The 16,682-nt window shown below is 48.8% G+C and overlaps 1 protein-coding gene across 1 annotated transcript in view; it reads left to right on the top strand.

Moving 5' to 3' along the window:
• The window catches only part of CFAP251 (cilia and flagella associated protein 251), a gene marked incomplete at both ends in the record, with an annotated part of 68,083 nt that overhangs the window by 37,957 nt on the left and 13,444 nt on the right, over positions 1-16,682 (top strand). Inside the window, 4 exons of the mRNA XM_080941324.1 lie at positions 4,027-4,141; positions 4,857-5,020; positions 8,155-8,245; positions 8,450-8,593. Of these exons, the coding sequence (XP_080797450.1) occupies positions 4,027-4,141; positions 4,857-5,020; positions 8,155-8,245; positions 8,450-8,593 (514 nt within the window). The remainder of the gene's footprint in view (positions 1-4,026; positions 4,142-4,856; positions 5,021-8,154; positions 8,246-8,449; positions 8,594-16,682) is intronic.

Here is a 16,682-nt window from a genome sequence, read left to right as displayed (position 1 = left end):
TCAGTTTTTTCTAATTCCATTTTTAATTATGTTTCTGAAATGCTTTAACCTCCCTTGCAGCCCACCACCCATCAGAGGTAGTAGAAAAGAAAGATTTGGGGGAAGTGGACCTGTTTAGAAAGGTTCTTTGGAGCCTCTCCCGTCTGTGTTGTCTGGAAGTCCACAGTTCAGTTCACAGGTCAGCGCGATCCACTTACAAACACCTCACAGATACACCACAGTCCAGTAGAATAACTTAGCAACAGCTGTGACATGACCGAACAGAGACAGCCGGGCCTCAGCCTGGGCTCAAGTCATCAGGAGGGACCTGGAGGGACACCAGAAGTTCTCAGCTGTGCCTCTCTCAGGGAAGTGAAGATCAGTGAAGATTCGAGACCCACAAGCGTTGCACAGCTAGCTGTCCCAGCCTAGCTCTGTGTCTGTCACTCCCTGGAGTCCTATGTATACTCTCCAAACACCACAGGTCCTCAGCACGTGCCTCCCATCAGCCCAAGTGCACAGAAGTGGCAAGAAACTGCAGCACATCACCAGACTTTTTTGGTGCATTTCTTTCTATGGAGCCCCGACAAATGCAACTCAACTACGAAATGTAAGGCGGACCAATACATGAGTGCTGTTAGCAAAGAATCCTTCATTATGTTACCTTTCTCACGATTGCTTTAGCAGAACATCTTCTCTCCTGTGTCTGCTTCAGCGAAACATTCCTTCACGGGGCTGCCTTAGCCTTTCGCACCTGCGTCCGCTTTAACTAAACATTTCTTCACGTGTTTGCCCAGCAAATGCCACCCAACTGACTTTGCAAAGAACCCTCAAGTTTCCACTTCAAGTAACTTCTCAGCTTCTTGCCTAAACGCAGGTATAGAAAATAACTTAGCAAGGTTAGAAGTCAAGTTCATAAAGCATTTAAATGAAGGGTGTATATAGCGCTGTGTAACCGCCACCTCTTCCTGTAGCTCCAGAACATTCTTCTCCTTCCAAAACAAGAGCTCCTTTCTTACAGCATCTCTTCTGGGGGGAGGGGGAGTTGCCCTCTCGAGACGAATCCAAAAGAATCCTAAAGTGCATTTTAGAACGTTTGAAAGAATATAGTAAGGCAACGTCCCACGGCCACAGAGGAAGGCCAGTGACCACAGGAGCAGGTGCTCAGCAGCCCCGCTCCGTGATGCAGATGAAAGCAAGACATTCGTTTTTACAAATGGGATTAGTAAAGACAAAACTGGTAATGGTGCCAGGGTGTGAGGAAGCAGGCTGGCTCACTCGCCCAACCACTGTTGTGGGTGTAGACTAGCGTCACCTTTGAGGAAAGCAATCTGCCACCCTGTTACATTCTATCCTTCGACTTCCAGGAGATGAAGCCTGTGGAAATGCTGTGCACTTCTGTCGAGACTTAAGTAAAAGGTTCTCTTGTTTGGAAATAGGTTTTGAAATGGAAGCAATCCAAGATGTCTGTTAACAGGGCATTGGTTAAGTGATGTCTTTTCACTACACTGGAACACAATGGCGCTTTTAGCACGGGGGCAGTGAGGGAAGAAACCAATGAGGAGGCTGTGTATGCAGTAATGTGGCGACATCCCCAAGATATAGTAAGAGATGACGCAAATTGCCAAACAAGTATGAAGTTTAATTCTCTCTTCATATGAACCCACATGCATGTAAACTTTCATACGTACCAGTTTGCCCGTGCCTTTCTTGGGACGGGGCACAGAATGTGGATGTTATATTTTACAATGAATATAAAGTGGCTTTTGGTTAGAACGGAGAGATCGGAACTTTGTAAAATTGGTAGACAGGTTGACTCTCACTGGCTGACAGCTACATATGATGTGCCAAGAACCATTTGGAACAATTTTTTTTTTCCTGTGTTCACTAAACTGTGCAGTTCAGGAAGCGTCCATCACCCCCAAAAGGGCTGGAGATTCGGCTCGGTTTGTAGAATGCTTGTCTGCCATGTACAAAGTCCTGGGTTCAATCCCTACCACCTCATTACCCAGACACACGTGTCTCTAGTGCCTGCACTTGAGAGGTAAAGACGGGAGGCCGGATCATTTAGGGCCATTGCTATCCTCAGCTCCATAGTGAATCCACATCAAAAAGCAAGAAACAAAAACCAAACTCCGTAGACGCTCCCCAGCCCTGCCACTCCGTGTCCCCGGAAGTCACTGGCCCGCTCCTGTCCACAACGTGTCTTGTCTGCACGTGTGAACACAACCTCACGTTCCTGGGGACGGAGTCATACAGCTTGTGACCTCTCGTGTCTGGCTTCCCTCGCCTGACCTGCAGGTGAGACTCATCCACTTTGTGACATGACCTAGTGCTCGTTACGGCTGAGGGTTGGCCCTACCCCGTCCACCTGTCCAGCTGCTGATAGTGACAGACATTTGCGCTGTGTCCATTTTGTTAGGGGTGTGAGCATTAGGGTGTAGGGTTTGATGGAGACACGTGCACGTATAATTTCCTGAACGGCTCTGGGGTTGGCATTTCTGGGTCATAGTAGTGACTCTAAGGCTATTTCCACAGTCCCCGGCCCCACCACAATGTCCCTAACCGGGGACAAGGATCCCTGTCTGTTTATACCCTGTCTCAGTGCTAAGAGCCTTGTTCCCCTGCCTCTGCCCACGTGCCAGCATGTGGAAGGGCCTCAGGAAAAGGCATCAGCTGATACACCGTGTACCTGGTGGGCGCTGTAGTATTTCAAAGCGCTGAGCCTCCCACAGCCCAGAAGAGAAAAGCTCACCTTGTCCCACCTCTCCCAGGACTGTTGTTTATTCTCCTTAGATCTGTAGCCCCCACTCCGTGTCCACCCCCTCCCCGTACCCCTGGCTCTCGCCCGTCTCTTCCTGACACCCAGTTCTCTTGCTGTCCAATGCCGTTCTCTCTGCCTCTGACAGCTGACCACACTTTTAGGAATCCTTCGCTCCAGACCCTGGGACTCCGTGACACCTCACATCTGTCTGCTGTCCCTGCCAGTCTGTGGCCTTAGTCACAGGCCCCACAGCTTGCACATTTCTGCATCCTGACGTCTTACCTCACGCCTGGCATGGGACGTATCTCCCGAGGCTGGTGTGGCAAGATCCGGTACTGACACTGAACCGAGGGACCTCACCTTAGCGCTTTGGTAGAACAACTCTAATTGGAGCAAGCTAAGCTGGATACAATGGCATGCTCCTGCCGTTCAAGCTAGCTTAGGAGTTTGAGGCCAGCTTAGGTAAAACACCAAGATCCTTAAAAAAATAAATTAATTAAATTAAATTAAATTAAAAGGTGGAGCCAGTGAGATGTAGGACATCCTACATGATGGAAGGAGAGGATCACCTCCCATAACATATCACCTGACCTCCCCCTGTGCACACCCCTACACATGAATACAAAGGCATAATAAGAAATTCTAGAGTCAAAGAGGCCCAACCAGCATCATTATCACCCGATGCTCTGAAGCTTCTGGCGACAAGCATGTCACGCAGACCTATACTTAGGGATGTCTGCCACAGAGGATGGGGTCTCATTCCAGTCCGATGGCCCGGCATTGAGGAATCTTGTCTTTGCTCACATCCCACCCAAGGCATGCTGTTACCTTGCAGGCATTTTCCTGTTTTTTGTTTGTTTGTTTTTTGTTTTTTTGTTGTTCTGTTTTGTCTGTTGTTCATAGATTGCTCCTTAGGGCATAACATAGAGAGAGAAAGTCGGCACAAAGCTACACTCTTCACAATCAGGGTGTCCCCCGGAGTTCCCTAGAGCATTACCGTTGGGATGCCCCGTGTTTACAGCAGCCGCTGGCAGAATGACAGGCTCGTGGGACGGGATTAGCTGAGTGACGAGACAGAAACTTGAGACTCACAAATACATTAGGAGTCCAGCGTGGCTGCCTGCACCCAGGAGTCTGAGGCAAGGGGGATTGAGAGTTCCAGGCCAGCCTGGGCCTCATAGCAAACCCCCAACCAACAGCAAAGAGCATGACAATGTCAATTCCAGTCTTAAAATGTACACTGAAGTTAAAGGAATTTATGCTCTCTTTCCCCCTCCGTACAGGAAGACCCTCCTCGGACCAGCGTATGGGTCGCCTATTGAGCATGCGCAGGTGCTTCCAGTAAAATCCACGCTAGATCTGCAGAAGCGCTACTTGGTGTTCATTAACAAGGACAAGGTAGCAGCCCTCCCTCCCTCCGTCCCTGCAAGACGACTGTGCACTGAGTCTAAAGAGCAGGAGACCCAGGGTCGGTGAGCTCGCTCAACCAGTAAAGGAGCTTTTACCTAGTCCGGCGAGCAGAGTTGGAACCCTGGGACCCAGTAAGAGGAAAGACTGACTTGGGAAAGCCGTTCCTTTGACTTCCAAACGTGCACCGCAGTGGTGCCAATGGTCCGTCCCTGATAAATACATTTAATAATAGAGCGGACAGTAAGACCCATGGGTCTTTATTTCTTCTGCCGCACAGAGTCAGCTCCGTGTGGGTCATTGGCCATCGTGCTCCAACGTGCACGTGGAAGCCAAAGGACAACTTTGAGGAGTCAGTTCTCTCCTTCTACCACATGAGCCCCGGGGGTGGAACCCAGTCGGGCGTGGTGGCGGCAAGTGTCTTTAACCCACTGAGCCATCTCACAGGCCCCTAGGAGATATTTCTGAGCTGAGATCTCAAAGCTTCTCAGAGAAAATTCATGGCCCTCCAGGGGATGCTTTCCTTTCTTTTTACTGGCCTGGAGAAATCTAATTTGCATGGAAAATGTACAAACCGGTTGCACCGAGTTGCATGTTAAAGCTGACCCTGACAGATGGTCCCAGACGTCTGAGTGTGCACCTATGCCAGGCGAGGTTGAGACATGGGTGGTCAAGCCTGATTATCTACTTACACTTGCCTTTCCAGGTTGGACTCCAGATCTTACCAGTTGATGGCAACCCACATAAAACATGTGCTGTCGTTTGCCACCCAAACGGGGTGGCTGGAATGGCCCTTTCCTATGATGGCAGCTTTGCCTTCACAGCGGGAGGCCAAGATCGCTCAGTGGTGCAGTGGAAGATTAACTTAGAGTAAGTGAAGGGACATACCCTGGCCTCGTAAGGAAATGTAGACGTGTGTGTGTGTGTGTGTGTGTGTGTGTGTACACACACGCGCGCACGCATGCGCATATTAATATGTACATATGCAGATGGGTACCTGAGATGACCAGAAGAGGGCGCTAGATCCCCTGGAGCTGGAGTTAATGTAGTTGTGAGCCACCCACGTGCTTCTCAGCGCCGTTGCTCCACCCCCTTAGACCCCATCTTTACATTTGATTACAAGGGACAGTTTCAGCGTGCCTACTACATGCCCTGTGTCCTGCTAGGACAAAACAGTAACTGGCTCTCTGGATGCTTCCTGGTGACAATGTGCAGATCAAAGGCTGCCGTGCAGTTTCCTGGGCCACGCTCTAAATTTCCTGATGGGTGAGAGTGCTCCCGACTCCTCCTGGCTCCCGGAAGTGTTTCTCAGTATCTGCACACACTAGTCCTGGCCAGAGAGACAAAGACCAAGTCCCCAAAGTGGCCATTACAAGAACAGTCACAATGACTAAGAATCTGTTGCCTTTGGCTCCTCTGCCCTTCCCTGACCTGTTCTGCCTAAAGTAAGGCTGGAACATTCTAGACTTGTATACATCAAAGAATATTAGGGACTTTACTGTCAAAGAGATAAGGGTTTCAATAGAGCTTGGAGTCTCTGCTCTAGAATCTTAATATTTCTCACCATTAGATTCTGTCTGTGAACTGGGGGCATGGGGGTGGGGATGTAACAACTTTTCCAGGGGCCTATACAGGTCAGGCAAGTGAATTCAGTGAGTGACCAACCCAGAACTAAAAGCTCTGTCAATTGGAGCCTCCTTCCTGTCCTTTCTTTCTGAAAGGGACTTGTCTCTGAGATGGGACAGGGACTCAAGCTCACCCTGTCATCCTCCCAAACGAGGTGACCAGAGCCACGGAAGAACAGACGAGTAGGCAGCAAGCTTGTGTTTCTGATGATACTGTCCACTTGAGCTTTTGGGGAGGGGGGGGACAGAAACTCCTTGGAGGCTCCTCCCCCAGATAACAGCCTGATTCACATCCCAGTAACGCCCGCCCCGCCATCTGCCAAACTTAGATCTTCCCCTTCATGGCAGATGCTAACACTTTTCTTCTTACTCTAAACTTGAGTGAAAATAGCAGGCAAAATCTGTTTTGGTGCCAAGATGGCTTCAAATTGCAATGGCAACTCTGCCTTTTGCCTCTGCTACCCTTAGTGAACTGATACACGGAACCGGGGGGAGGGGGGCTTGGACACTGGAAGTGAGCTAGCTAGCTCTCCCCCCAGAAGCATTTCCCCAGCTTCCTCCTCCCCCCTCCCTGCCACCATGAATTCCTCCATGTGTCACCCACTTGCCACCTGCAATCCTCGGGGCCAGTGGCACACTGCGGGGCGGGGGGGGGGGAGGTGAAGCCCCTCCACCTCCACTCTTGTCCTCAGTCAGTGAGGGATCTGGTCAGGGTTTCCAGTAGCTTCCCTATGCTTGGCCAGAATCCAGGCTTCTGAGAATTTCAATTTAATCTGTTGTGGGGACAAAGGATCATTATGAACTAATTAGCGCTTTATTGCTGCTTCTGGTGACTTAATATGTTCAGCGTTTCACTAAACGGGAAGTAATGTAAAAACACCAAATAAGTAAACAATACAGTCCGCTACCGGGGCCAGGCTCCATCTCAGTATGGTAGAGCGTTGGCCTAGCATGCACTGAGCTCCGGGTTCCATTTCTAATACCACATAGACAGGTGTGCTGGCTACTTTTGTATCAACTTGACAAAAGATAGAAGTCATCCCAGAGAATAGACCCCAGGAAGTGGTGGCTGTCCTGGGGGGTGGGCAAGTGCATTTTGCAGCCTTCCCTTGGGGGTTCTTGTTGGTGACAGGTTCCCATGTCACTTCTGGTCCCTAATACCCTGCTCTAGGACAGCACATCCAGAAGTGTCTTTTTAGAGGCCACGGAGAAGGATGGGCTAGCTGATCACCCAAGCTTCCTGTCAGAGATAAGAAGTAGGGTGAAGACCCCGCCCTGCAGGAGATAACCTCAGGCTCATGTGGAAAAGAAAGGCATCAGGATTTCCCCTGGAACCACTAACCAGGCAGAGGACATTTAGTGGCTCTGCTGAGAGGGGAAGGGACATGTGAGGGTTTCTCAGCCTTTGGTGTGGACAGAGATGCGCCCCTGGGCTTGGCCCTGGCCTGGGTGTTTTCACAGCCACCCTGGGAGACAAGCATTATTCCTACCCCACGTACAGGTCACTAAACTTCCAAGGGCTCTCCTGATGGCTCAAGGAAGGAAAGGATTCCCAAGAAAAAGAAAAGGCCTGTGGCAAATCCCCAGCGTGTGCTCACGCATTTAATTCTTATGATAACCATGTGTGACCACCCTACCCATTTAGCAGATTTGGAAACTGAGCCAAGGTGGGCATTTCTCACGGTCACACAGCTTGCAGGCAGGAAGAGTCAGGCCTCATGTGCAGGTCCCTGTGATTCCAGTAGCCCTGAATACTTCACTTCTCCACCGTGGGTCTTCTTCTTCTTCTTCTTCTTCTTCTTCTTTTTTTTTGTTAAACAGTGATTTTAGATTATTTGCCTTCTGTGTAAAGAACAGTTGGTCGGTCTCATGCAAAAGTAGGTTTTCTTCTCATTCAAAGAGCCTATTTTTGGAAAACCTGACCCTGTGTTAGAGAGCAGAGGGTTATTTTTATCCGCTTGGCATGGGTCCCTGTGATCCCCCGGGGCTTTTCTGGAAGCAATTAGTGCCGCCAGTTCACCTGCACAGATCCCCATCCTTTTGGCATTGGTCGGCCCTGCTCAGCTTAAGAGGGTTGAGGTCTCAGGCAGCCCCCAGGAGAAGATGTGGTCCCCAAAGATTACAGACAAATTGCCAGGCTCCCGCCGTGTCAGAAGAATGAGACCATCACCATAATTAAGGCGGGGGCCCTGCACGGCTGTGCCTCACATGTGAAATCGAATTTTCTGCCGTAGGCGTTGTCGCCGAGGGACTTTGCTCGGCAAGTTGCAGAGACCCCGATTGTACAGATGCTGAGGGCGCCCTTCAGAGGCCACCATCTGTGCGGCTCTGGGACCATGCTTGAGTACACCCTAATGGTGATGTTTTCCATTGTTCCAGTGCCCTGGAGGCGGCCGTTTCTCTCGGGGGCGAAGACCTGACCCCGTTCTATGGCCTGGTGTCTGGTGGCAGGGAAGGAAAATTCTACAGGGTAATTGTCATCAGAGTGAACACTTCCTGGGGGCTTCTAGTCAAGGCCACAGAGCAAACACTGGGGACTGACCCTCTACAAAGCACCCCCCACACACACCTCACACTGAGCTTAGAATGACCTTTCTAGAAAGAAAAAAAATCTCATCATGGATGTATCTGACTTCAGATGGACTGTGTGCTGTTTCTGTTTCCTCTGACACAGGAGCTGGAGGACTATTTTTACTACTCTCAGATCCGCAGCCAAGGTATCGATACAATGGAGACCAGGCAGGTGTCGGAACACATTTGCCTGTCGGAGCTTCCTTTTGTCATGAGAGCAATTGGTTTTTACCCATCGGAGGAGAAGGTGGGTAGAGCGCAAACAAGATCAGCACTGGGATGGGGTATTTATAACAAGTGCCTCTGTGAGCCTCTGTAGCCAGCCTGGAAAGAGGCCACTTTTCTGAAGTAAATAGATGAGAAAGAAGATTCCGGGAACTTCCGATGAGCTCTTGAGTTGAGCTCTTGACTGGAGGTAAAGATGTATCAAGTTCCCAGATTTCTTGAGCATGTGTGGTGGTGCCCAGGGCCTCCCAAACCTTTGCTACCTGGCCTCTTTGGCCAGTGTGGGTATGTGCAGATACTGACAGGGAACCATGATCTCTCTGTTGCCCTGGCTGTACTTAAACTTGCACCATAGACCAGGCTGGCCTCGAACTCACAGAGATCTACCTGTCTCTGCCTCCAGAGTGCTGGGACTCAAGGTGTGCACCACCATACCCGGCCTGCAACCTCTTCTTTCTCCCAAGTAATTTTTACACAATCCTGGGTGTATTGGTAATATAAAATAGGCACACAAATCAAACATTTGCTGTTAATAAACTATGAAGAAGCCTAACGTAAAAGAATTTTTTTGTTTCCCATACATTTGTACTATTCATTAAAGACAAAATCAAATTTGCACACGAGTGAGGTAGGCATGTTTATTTCTCCATAAGAATGAAACCTTAGCTGAGTGTTTGCCGATGCAGAACGCAGCATACTTTCAGCATTTTTCAGAGGTGGCTGAGGTTTGGTTTTGTAATTGTTAATACCAAGAATACCTCTTCACCTGTAATTCCAGCTCTTGGAAGGTGGAGGCAGGAGCTTCAGAAGTTCAAAGCTGTTCTCAGCTATGTAGCAAGTTTGAAGCTAGCCTGTCATGTCTCAAAAAACCAAAACAACAAAAATAGAAGTTATTAGAGAGAATTACGTAATATTTCAGTAAATTTCATTCTATTGTTTATATGTAATATAGTCTTAGTGGGGTTTTTTTTGTTTAACAAAGAATTGGTATTATATGGTTTAAGTGTGTACACATACAACATATCAGCGTTTAAACATATGGATTTAGTGACAGTGTATTTATGTGGACAGTGAATAGCGAATAGCCTTAACATTTTAAGTTTCCAACGTTTCCTGGGCTTGGTGATCAAAGTTCCTTAGTGCTGTGCTTACAAGCAACGGGCCTCACCGACTCTTCCCTCATCTGGTGAGTGCTAGGCTTGTCCGGAGCACTGGGCTGTAGAGACACAGCGGGTGAGCATCTCTGTTCCCATGGTTCTGAGTCCAAGTACAACTTGAGCTTTAAGGCCCCGGGATAAACGGCCACGGGAGTGTGTGCGGTGCACTTAAGTACTCCATGGGCTGGTGTTAAATTGTCATGTTATTCTGGAGACTGAGCCCAGGAACTCAAAGTTAATTTATCTTGTTTGTTGTTGGTGGTGGTGGTGTTGTTTCTTTATAATTCTTTCTTTTTTTTTAATATTTATTTACTTTACATGTATGAGTACACTGTGGCTGTCTTCAGACACACCAGAACAGGGCATCAGATCCCATTACAGATGGTTGTGAGCCACCATGTGATGCTGGGATTTAAACTCAGGACCTCTGAAAGAGTAGTAGTCAGTGCTCTTAACCTCTGAGCCATGTCTCCAGCCCTTTTTAAAATTCTCTCTTAGAGATTTATTTTTGTTTTGTTTTGGCTTTGGTCTTTTGATGTAGGGTCTCCCCTGTGCAACTCTGGCCTGGAACTTGTTACGTAGACCAAGCTTTCAAGTTCATAGAGATTCACCTGCCTCTGCATCCAGAGTGCTGGGATCAGAGGTGGATATGACACTATGCCCTGCTCTTAAAGCTGTATTTGTGAAGAAATTTCCTTAGACTTTGCTTTTAAACTGGTTGTCGTATCAGAATTACTTTGCACACTTGTCAGGTGGGTAACATGGGATTCCCAGGGGGACAGCCAGCAGGACAGAGACCTGGAAGCCTAGGGTCTCATCCACCCAGGGCCCTTCAGATATACGTCCTTGCAGAAAGCCCCTGCCTCCTACATTGGCTCTGAGCTACATTTCCCAGGGGCCACTCACCACAAAGGGTGAGGCCCTCAGCACATACTCTGCAAGATTATTGGTGAGGAATCCTCTTTGACTGTAAGTCACAGGTACCTAAAGTCATGCCAGGTCTTGGTTCAAAGGACCCAAGTCTGAAGTAGAGGCATTGTGCAGCACAACCAAACCCAGAGGCTGAAACACAAGCACAGGAAGCAACCTCCTCTCTGGGCCCTGCTTGCTTTCTTGTTTCCTTGAACTGTGGACTGTCCTCACTCCGGCCTGTGCCTGGGAGGCCACCAACCCAGATACGGGAATGAACCTCCTTTTCCAGGACTAGCTACCCTCTGGTAGCAGTGGGGCCAACCTCATCACTGTCTAGAAGCCCAGGCTGCCAGGCCTAGCCACCCACCTTTCCCAGAGTCTGAGACGGGCTCAGTCCACCCTCACAGTGAGGACTTGGGCAGGGTGGAACAGTTCCCAATTGAGGTTGTGCTTGGACCCTGAATGCAGCTCAGCGGTGGAGCTCTCTAGCATGTGGGTTCCGTTCCCTAGCTCTGCACAGGACAATGGTGGCGCCCACTTCTGGGGTTTCTGTGAAGACTTTGTGGGTAACTAGCCCTGGGTCATGATGAGTGTCTGAAAAGCAATGTAGCCCACCTTTTCATAGTCCTGCCTCTTGCTAAACAATCACAGGCTCCAAAATATACAGTTCCCCCCACCTCTTTTTTTTTGCTGGAGCCAGAACCTAGGGCTTGACATATCTGAGTAGACACCCTAACACTAAGCTGTAGTGACAGTTTTGGGGTTTTGGTTCTGTGGTGGTTTGACTATGCTTGGCCCAGAGAATAGCACTATTTGGAGTTGTGGCCCTGTTGGAGTAGGTGTGGCCTTGTTGGAGTAGGCATGGTCTTGTTGGCGTAGATGTGTCACTATTGGTGTAGGCTTTAAGATCCTAGTCCTAGCTACCTGGAAGCTAATCTTCTCCTAGCAGCCTTCAGATGAAGATGTAGAACTCTCAGCTCCTCCTGCACCATGCCTGTCTGGATGCTGCCATGTTCCCACCTTGATGATAATGGACTGAATCTCTGAACCTGTAAGCCAGCCCCAGTTAAATGTTGTCCTTATAAGAGTTGCCTTGGTCATGGTGTCTGTTCACAGCAGTAAAACCTTAAGATGGGTTTCTTTGAAAAAAAAAAAAAAAACAAAACACAGAAATATTATGTTTTTGTTTTAACCCCAGGTGTGTTTGAGGCTGCTTCAGATTGTCTACAGCAGTTGACTATGATTTGCCTTGTGCTCTTAAGGGGGGGGGCGGTAATTTTGCCAGCTGCAAATAGTTTTTGCAATTGTGTAGCATTTAAAATGCTGTGGACATCCAGGATTGTTGGTTGGTTGGTGATTGAGTGTTCGTTGTGGTTTGTTAAACAGCTCTCAAAGAAGAACCAACAGGAAGAGGAAATTAGGTATCTTTACAGTGAAGATCAAACTTGTCCCACAGAACTTTACTCCCGGAATCACCAGGATGTAGTCTAAGGATAACATTCCTTGCCTCCTTTCTAACCCTTGACACTATTCAGGGATCTCTTTCCTTTTCCCTGTATTGTTATTTTCCTTCTTATCTCATGTTAGTGGGCTGAAAGGGAGGAAAATGAGTAGAAAAGGGTGGAAGAAAAAGGAACCCACAAAGTAGCCAAAGCCCAGCTACACTAAGGGTCTCTCCAGTCCTCAGAACTTCAGGGTTATCCTCAGCTATGTTCTAGGCTAGCCTGGGCTACAAACACAAAAACCCAAATGACAAAAGAAAGAAAGAAAGAAACAAAAACATGTCCTTGGGCTAGAGTGGCAGTTTTCAACCCCTTGGCAAACCTCTATCTTCAAAATTGTTTGCCTTTCAATTCATAACAGTAACAAAATCACAGTTATGAATAGCAACAAAAATAATTTTTAAGGTTGGGGAGGTCACTATAACATGAGAAACTGTATTAAAGGGTCGAAGCATTAAGAAGGTTGAGACTCACCAGGCTATAAGCACCCTGTTTACGAGCGTGCGTAAGAGCTCGCGCGCACGCACACACACATACATACACACACAGTACTGTGCAAGCAAATGCATTTACCCTTTGGGGACATTATCTGAAGTGCCTGTGACCCAGATGTGCCTCACACCAGTGTACAGTCTTTGTCAGACACGAACTTGTTTCTGTCTGAAGCACAAGACGTTTCTGATCTGATTTTCTCACGTCAGATTTATGGCGATTTAAAAAAAAAAAATTCCCCTCAGGGCTTTTAAATTTCTAACCCTGGCTCTGCTGAGGTTCACAGAACACTTCCCATGAAAACATAACTGTGCCGCCATCCCTCCCCCTGCTTCCCTAAGAAGTTGTACAAGAAGTTGGCCTAGCCAGCTTGGGCACACACACACACACACACACACACACACACACACACACACACACACACACACACACACACACACACACACACACGATTCAGGGGCGGAGACAAACCAGCCCCCGCCCCCCACCCCATCCCGAAGTTTTCTTTCAGTACTGTAGCCTCCTCTGGGTTCAAAGTTAATGCACAAGAATACAAGCTTCCCGAAAAGGATTCCTAGCCCCCCTTTCTTCTACAGAAAGGTATGCGAGCCCCCACGAGTCTTGAGTGGCTAACTGAAGAGGTGGGGAGGGGGGGTCTTCCAGGTGTTCCTGTTGTTTGTTCTGAGTCCCTAGTAGCCCGGGCTGCAATCCCCCAGCTCCCCTCTAGGGAGCAGTATAGATGTTAGGTATGTGCCGCATCCTGCTTTAGGTAAACAGAGGCCAATGTGTGCAACATCACAGGAGCCAGCACATTGGTTTCTATCACCGACGCCAAGAAGGTTGCCTGTGATGTCCTTCCGACCGGGGGATAGCCCATGCGCCATGCTTGCTCCCTGCTCCCTGCAGCCCTCTCTCCGTTTTGCTTACACAGCACTGTGTAATCCACGCTTTGTCTCGAGTTAACACCCGTGCAGCCTCTCAGCTCCATAAATTCAAGGCTAATCCTGGTAGGAACATATGTGCCCCCAGCAAGCGCCCCGATAGCAGGCGCTCAGCAAATGTTAATTGAGCGAGTGAGTAAACGGGCAAATGGCGCCCAGTGGCCTCGTTCAGCCGCAAGGACAAGGAGAAAAGTGGAGCCCTGTTTGATCTCAGAGTCATTACCAAGTTCCCTAATTCAGGAGCGACGGCACTGTATAGGAGTGTCTAGACAGGACTAGCCTGACTTTTCAGTTGTTTATATTTGTGTGTGTGTGTGTGTGTGTGTGTATGCCGTGGTATGTGTGCGTGTATGTACCATGGTATGTGTATGTGTGTGTGCCATGGTATGTATGTGTGTGTATGTATGCCATGGAGTGTGTGCTCAAGTGTGTGGTGGGAGGGGGCATGGTATACGTGTGGAGGTCAAAGAACAGCTTACCGAAGTTTGTTATCTCCCACCATGTTGGTCCCAAGAATCGAACCCAGGTTGTCAGTCTTGGCGGCAAGCACCTTCAGTCACTAAGCATCTTGTCAGCCCCAACACATCTCATTTTAAGATTACTGACTACACATCCAGAAGACCAAGGTTCAGTCCCTGGCACCCACATGGTGGCTCACAGCCACGCCGTAATCCTAGTTCCAGGGGATTTGCTGCCCTCTTCTGCTTCTGCAGACGCCAGGCATGCATGTGTGGTGCACAGAGATCCATGCTGGCAAAATACTCACACAGACCAAAAAAAGAAAAAAAAATACAACTTTTAAAAACGAAAATCAAAAGGATGTATCTTCCAGAGAAAATCTCACACATGTAAGATGAGGCCTACAGGGAAAGGAGAGTGACTTCAGGACTCTTTACTGTAGCAAAAACTGGAAGGGGAAAAAAAAAAAAAAACTGGGCTGGAGAGATGGCTCAGCAGTTGAGAGCACCGGCTGCTTTTCTAGAGGACCCAGGTTCAATTCCCAGCACCCATATGTCTCATAGATGACTATAACGTCAGTCCCAGGGGACCTTGACATCCTTTTCTGGCCTCTGAGGACATTAAACACACATGTGGCACACAGTCATCCATGAATCCAAAGCACTCATACACATACATTCTTTAAAATTTTGAAACAATTCTAATGCCCAGTGGTGGGAGATTGGATGGATAAAATAAGGAGGCCTGTAGTCAGGAGCTACTAAAAGTGATATTGATTGGCTAGCCTGGGCTAACTGGCTCTCAACAAAGCTCTGGGTTCTTGATGCCCAACACCGCATAAAATCAGGTGTTTCCCAGTAACCCCAGAGTTCAGGAGGCAGAATCAGAAAGATAAGGAAGGAGTTTGTTGTTAACCTCAGCTACACAGAGCCTACTACACTGAGGTCATTCTGGGATACATCTTGAGACTCTGTCTTTGGGGACAGTGAGTTCAAGGGGGCTCTAGTTATTTGGATAATTACTCGTATGGCCAGACCGGGTGGTGCAGGCCTGTTATCCCAACTACTCAGGAGGCTGGTGTGGGAGAATGGCCTATCTGGGCAACTTAGTGAGACCCTGTCTCAAAATGAACTTACTGGTAGGTATCTCGGTGGTAGTACATTTACCTAGCATGTACGAGGGCCCTGGGTTCAATCCCCCTGCCTCATCCCACCAAATAATCATAGTTACCATTATTACTCGTATGTTTATGTGCTTAACCTGAAGGAACAGGTTCCAAGTCTGTAATGACACCCATTTCTGAGAGCTGCAAGTCAGGTAAATGTGCCCTTCCCACTTCCTACAAAGAGTCTGAGGTCAGCTAGGGCCTCTGGGATCACCTGAAAGCCCGTGGCAGTCTCATTCTGCAGGCTCCGTCCCTCCAGATATCACCCCAGGCCTGGGACTCATCTCTTCCTCGATTTGCACAACACAAACAAAAAGCCTACTCCCTCAAGAGCTTTCTTGAAACAGTCAGAAAGGGTCACGCATAACCTCATTTCACATCCATTTACCTCAAGAGGCGCGTGACCACCCACCGTGAGGCTCTCTGGCTGATCTCCATCCCACTGGGCTCTCCCCTTCCACCACCTCTGGGCTTCCCACCGCCTGCCTTGGGGGCCCTGGGAACAACCACATTCTCCTTGGCTCTCCTCAGCCTCACTCCCGGGCATGCCCCCTCATCTCACCAAGGGTCTATAAATGAAAACCTGTGTGTTAAACACTTTCCCTGTCCCCTCTGCAGGCAGTGTGGTTGTGAAGAGAGGAGGGCCTGGTACTGCATGTCATCCTGCTATTCAGTTTTCTTAAACTAACAGTGGATAGTTTGTATCGACTTTGTATTCAGAACCAAAAAGACCCGAAGATAAACATGCAAGATCCTCTCAAAGCCCTGTGTGCTAATCTGTTAGACTGGTGGTCCCAGCTGGAGTAGAGATTGCAGCCAATTGCTGTAAACTCACCCACATGGAGTTTGGGGGGGGGGGAGGCTGGGAGAGGGTTGAGAAGGAGATCCTGGGCACAACTTCTCCTTTTCCGAGAAAGCGCCCAGAGCCCTTAGTACCTTGGGTCCTGCTCTGCAAAGTAACATCAGCAGGCTATTTCCATCCTAAAGGTAAGAGAAATGGACCAGAGTCCTAGGGGAGGCTGGATCAGGACCATCACCGAGCTAGCGTCCGGCAGAAAGAGTATTTATATGTGAGCATTTAAGTAAACAAACCCCAGAATGCCCGAGAGCGTCCACCATATCACCTAGTGTGGATGGGAGGGGCTTCTCTTGTGTGAACTCAGGATGCACCTAGCACCTTGAAGGATGCACCGTGGGTTTTGGTCCTCTCAGTGCCCTCAGGAAGCATGCAGGGCATTGCTTTGTTTGCCCTGCCCATTTTACAGGTGGTAAAAGTGAGGCTTGGAGCATGGGAGAAACTGGCACTGCAACTCAGCCTCCAAGAGCAGAGCCAGAGTTGGGACCACACAGGCTGAGTGAGCCCAACCCTGTGTTCTGTGTTTGCATGTGTGCCCTGGTGCAAAGAAGGAAGGCAACCCCATGTCGATCCCTGCATGTCCCTGGGATTCTGGATTGTTTGTTTGTTTCTGTGCTAGACAAGCAC

Source organism: Micromys minutus, assembly GCF_963924665.1.
Source record: "Micromys minutus genome assembly, chromosome: 29".
NCBI lineage: Eukaryota > Metazoa > Chordata > Mammalia > Rodentia > Muridae > Micromys > Micromys minutus.
The sequence above is the reverse complement of the archived record's forward strand: the minus strand, read 5'-3'. Positions and strand labels throughout refer to the sequence as shown.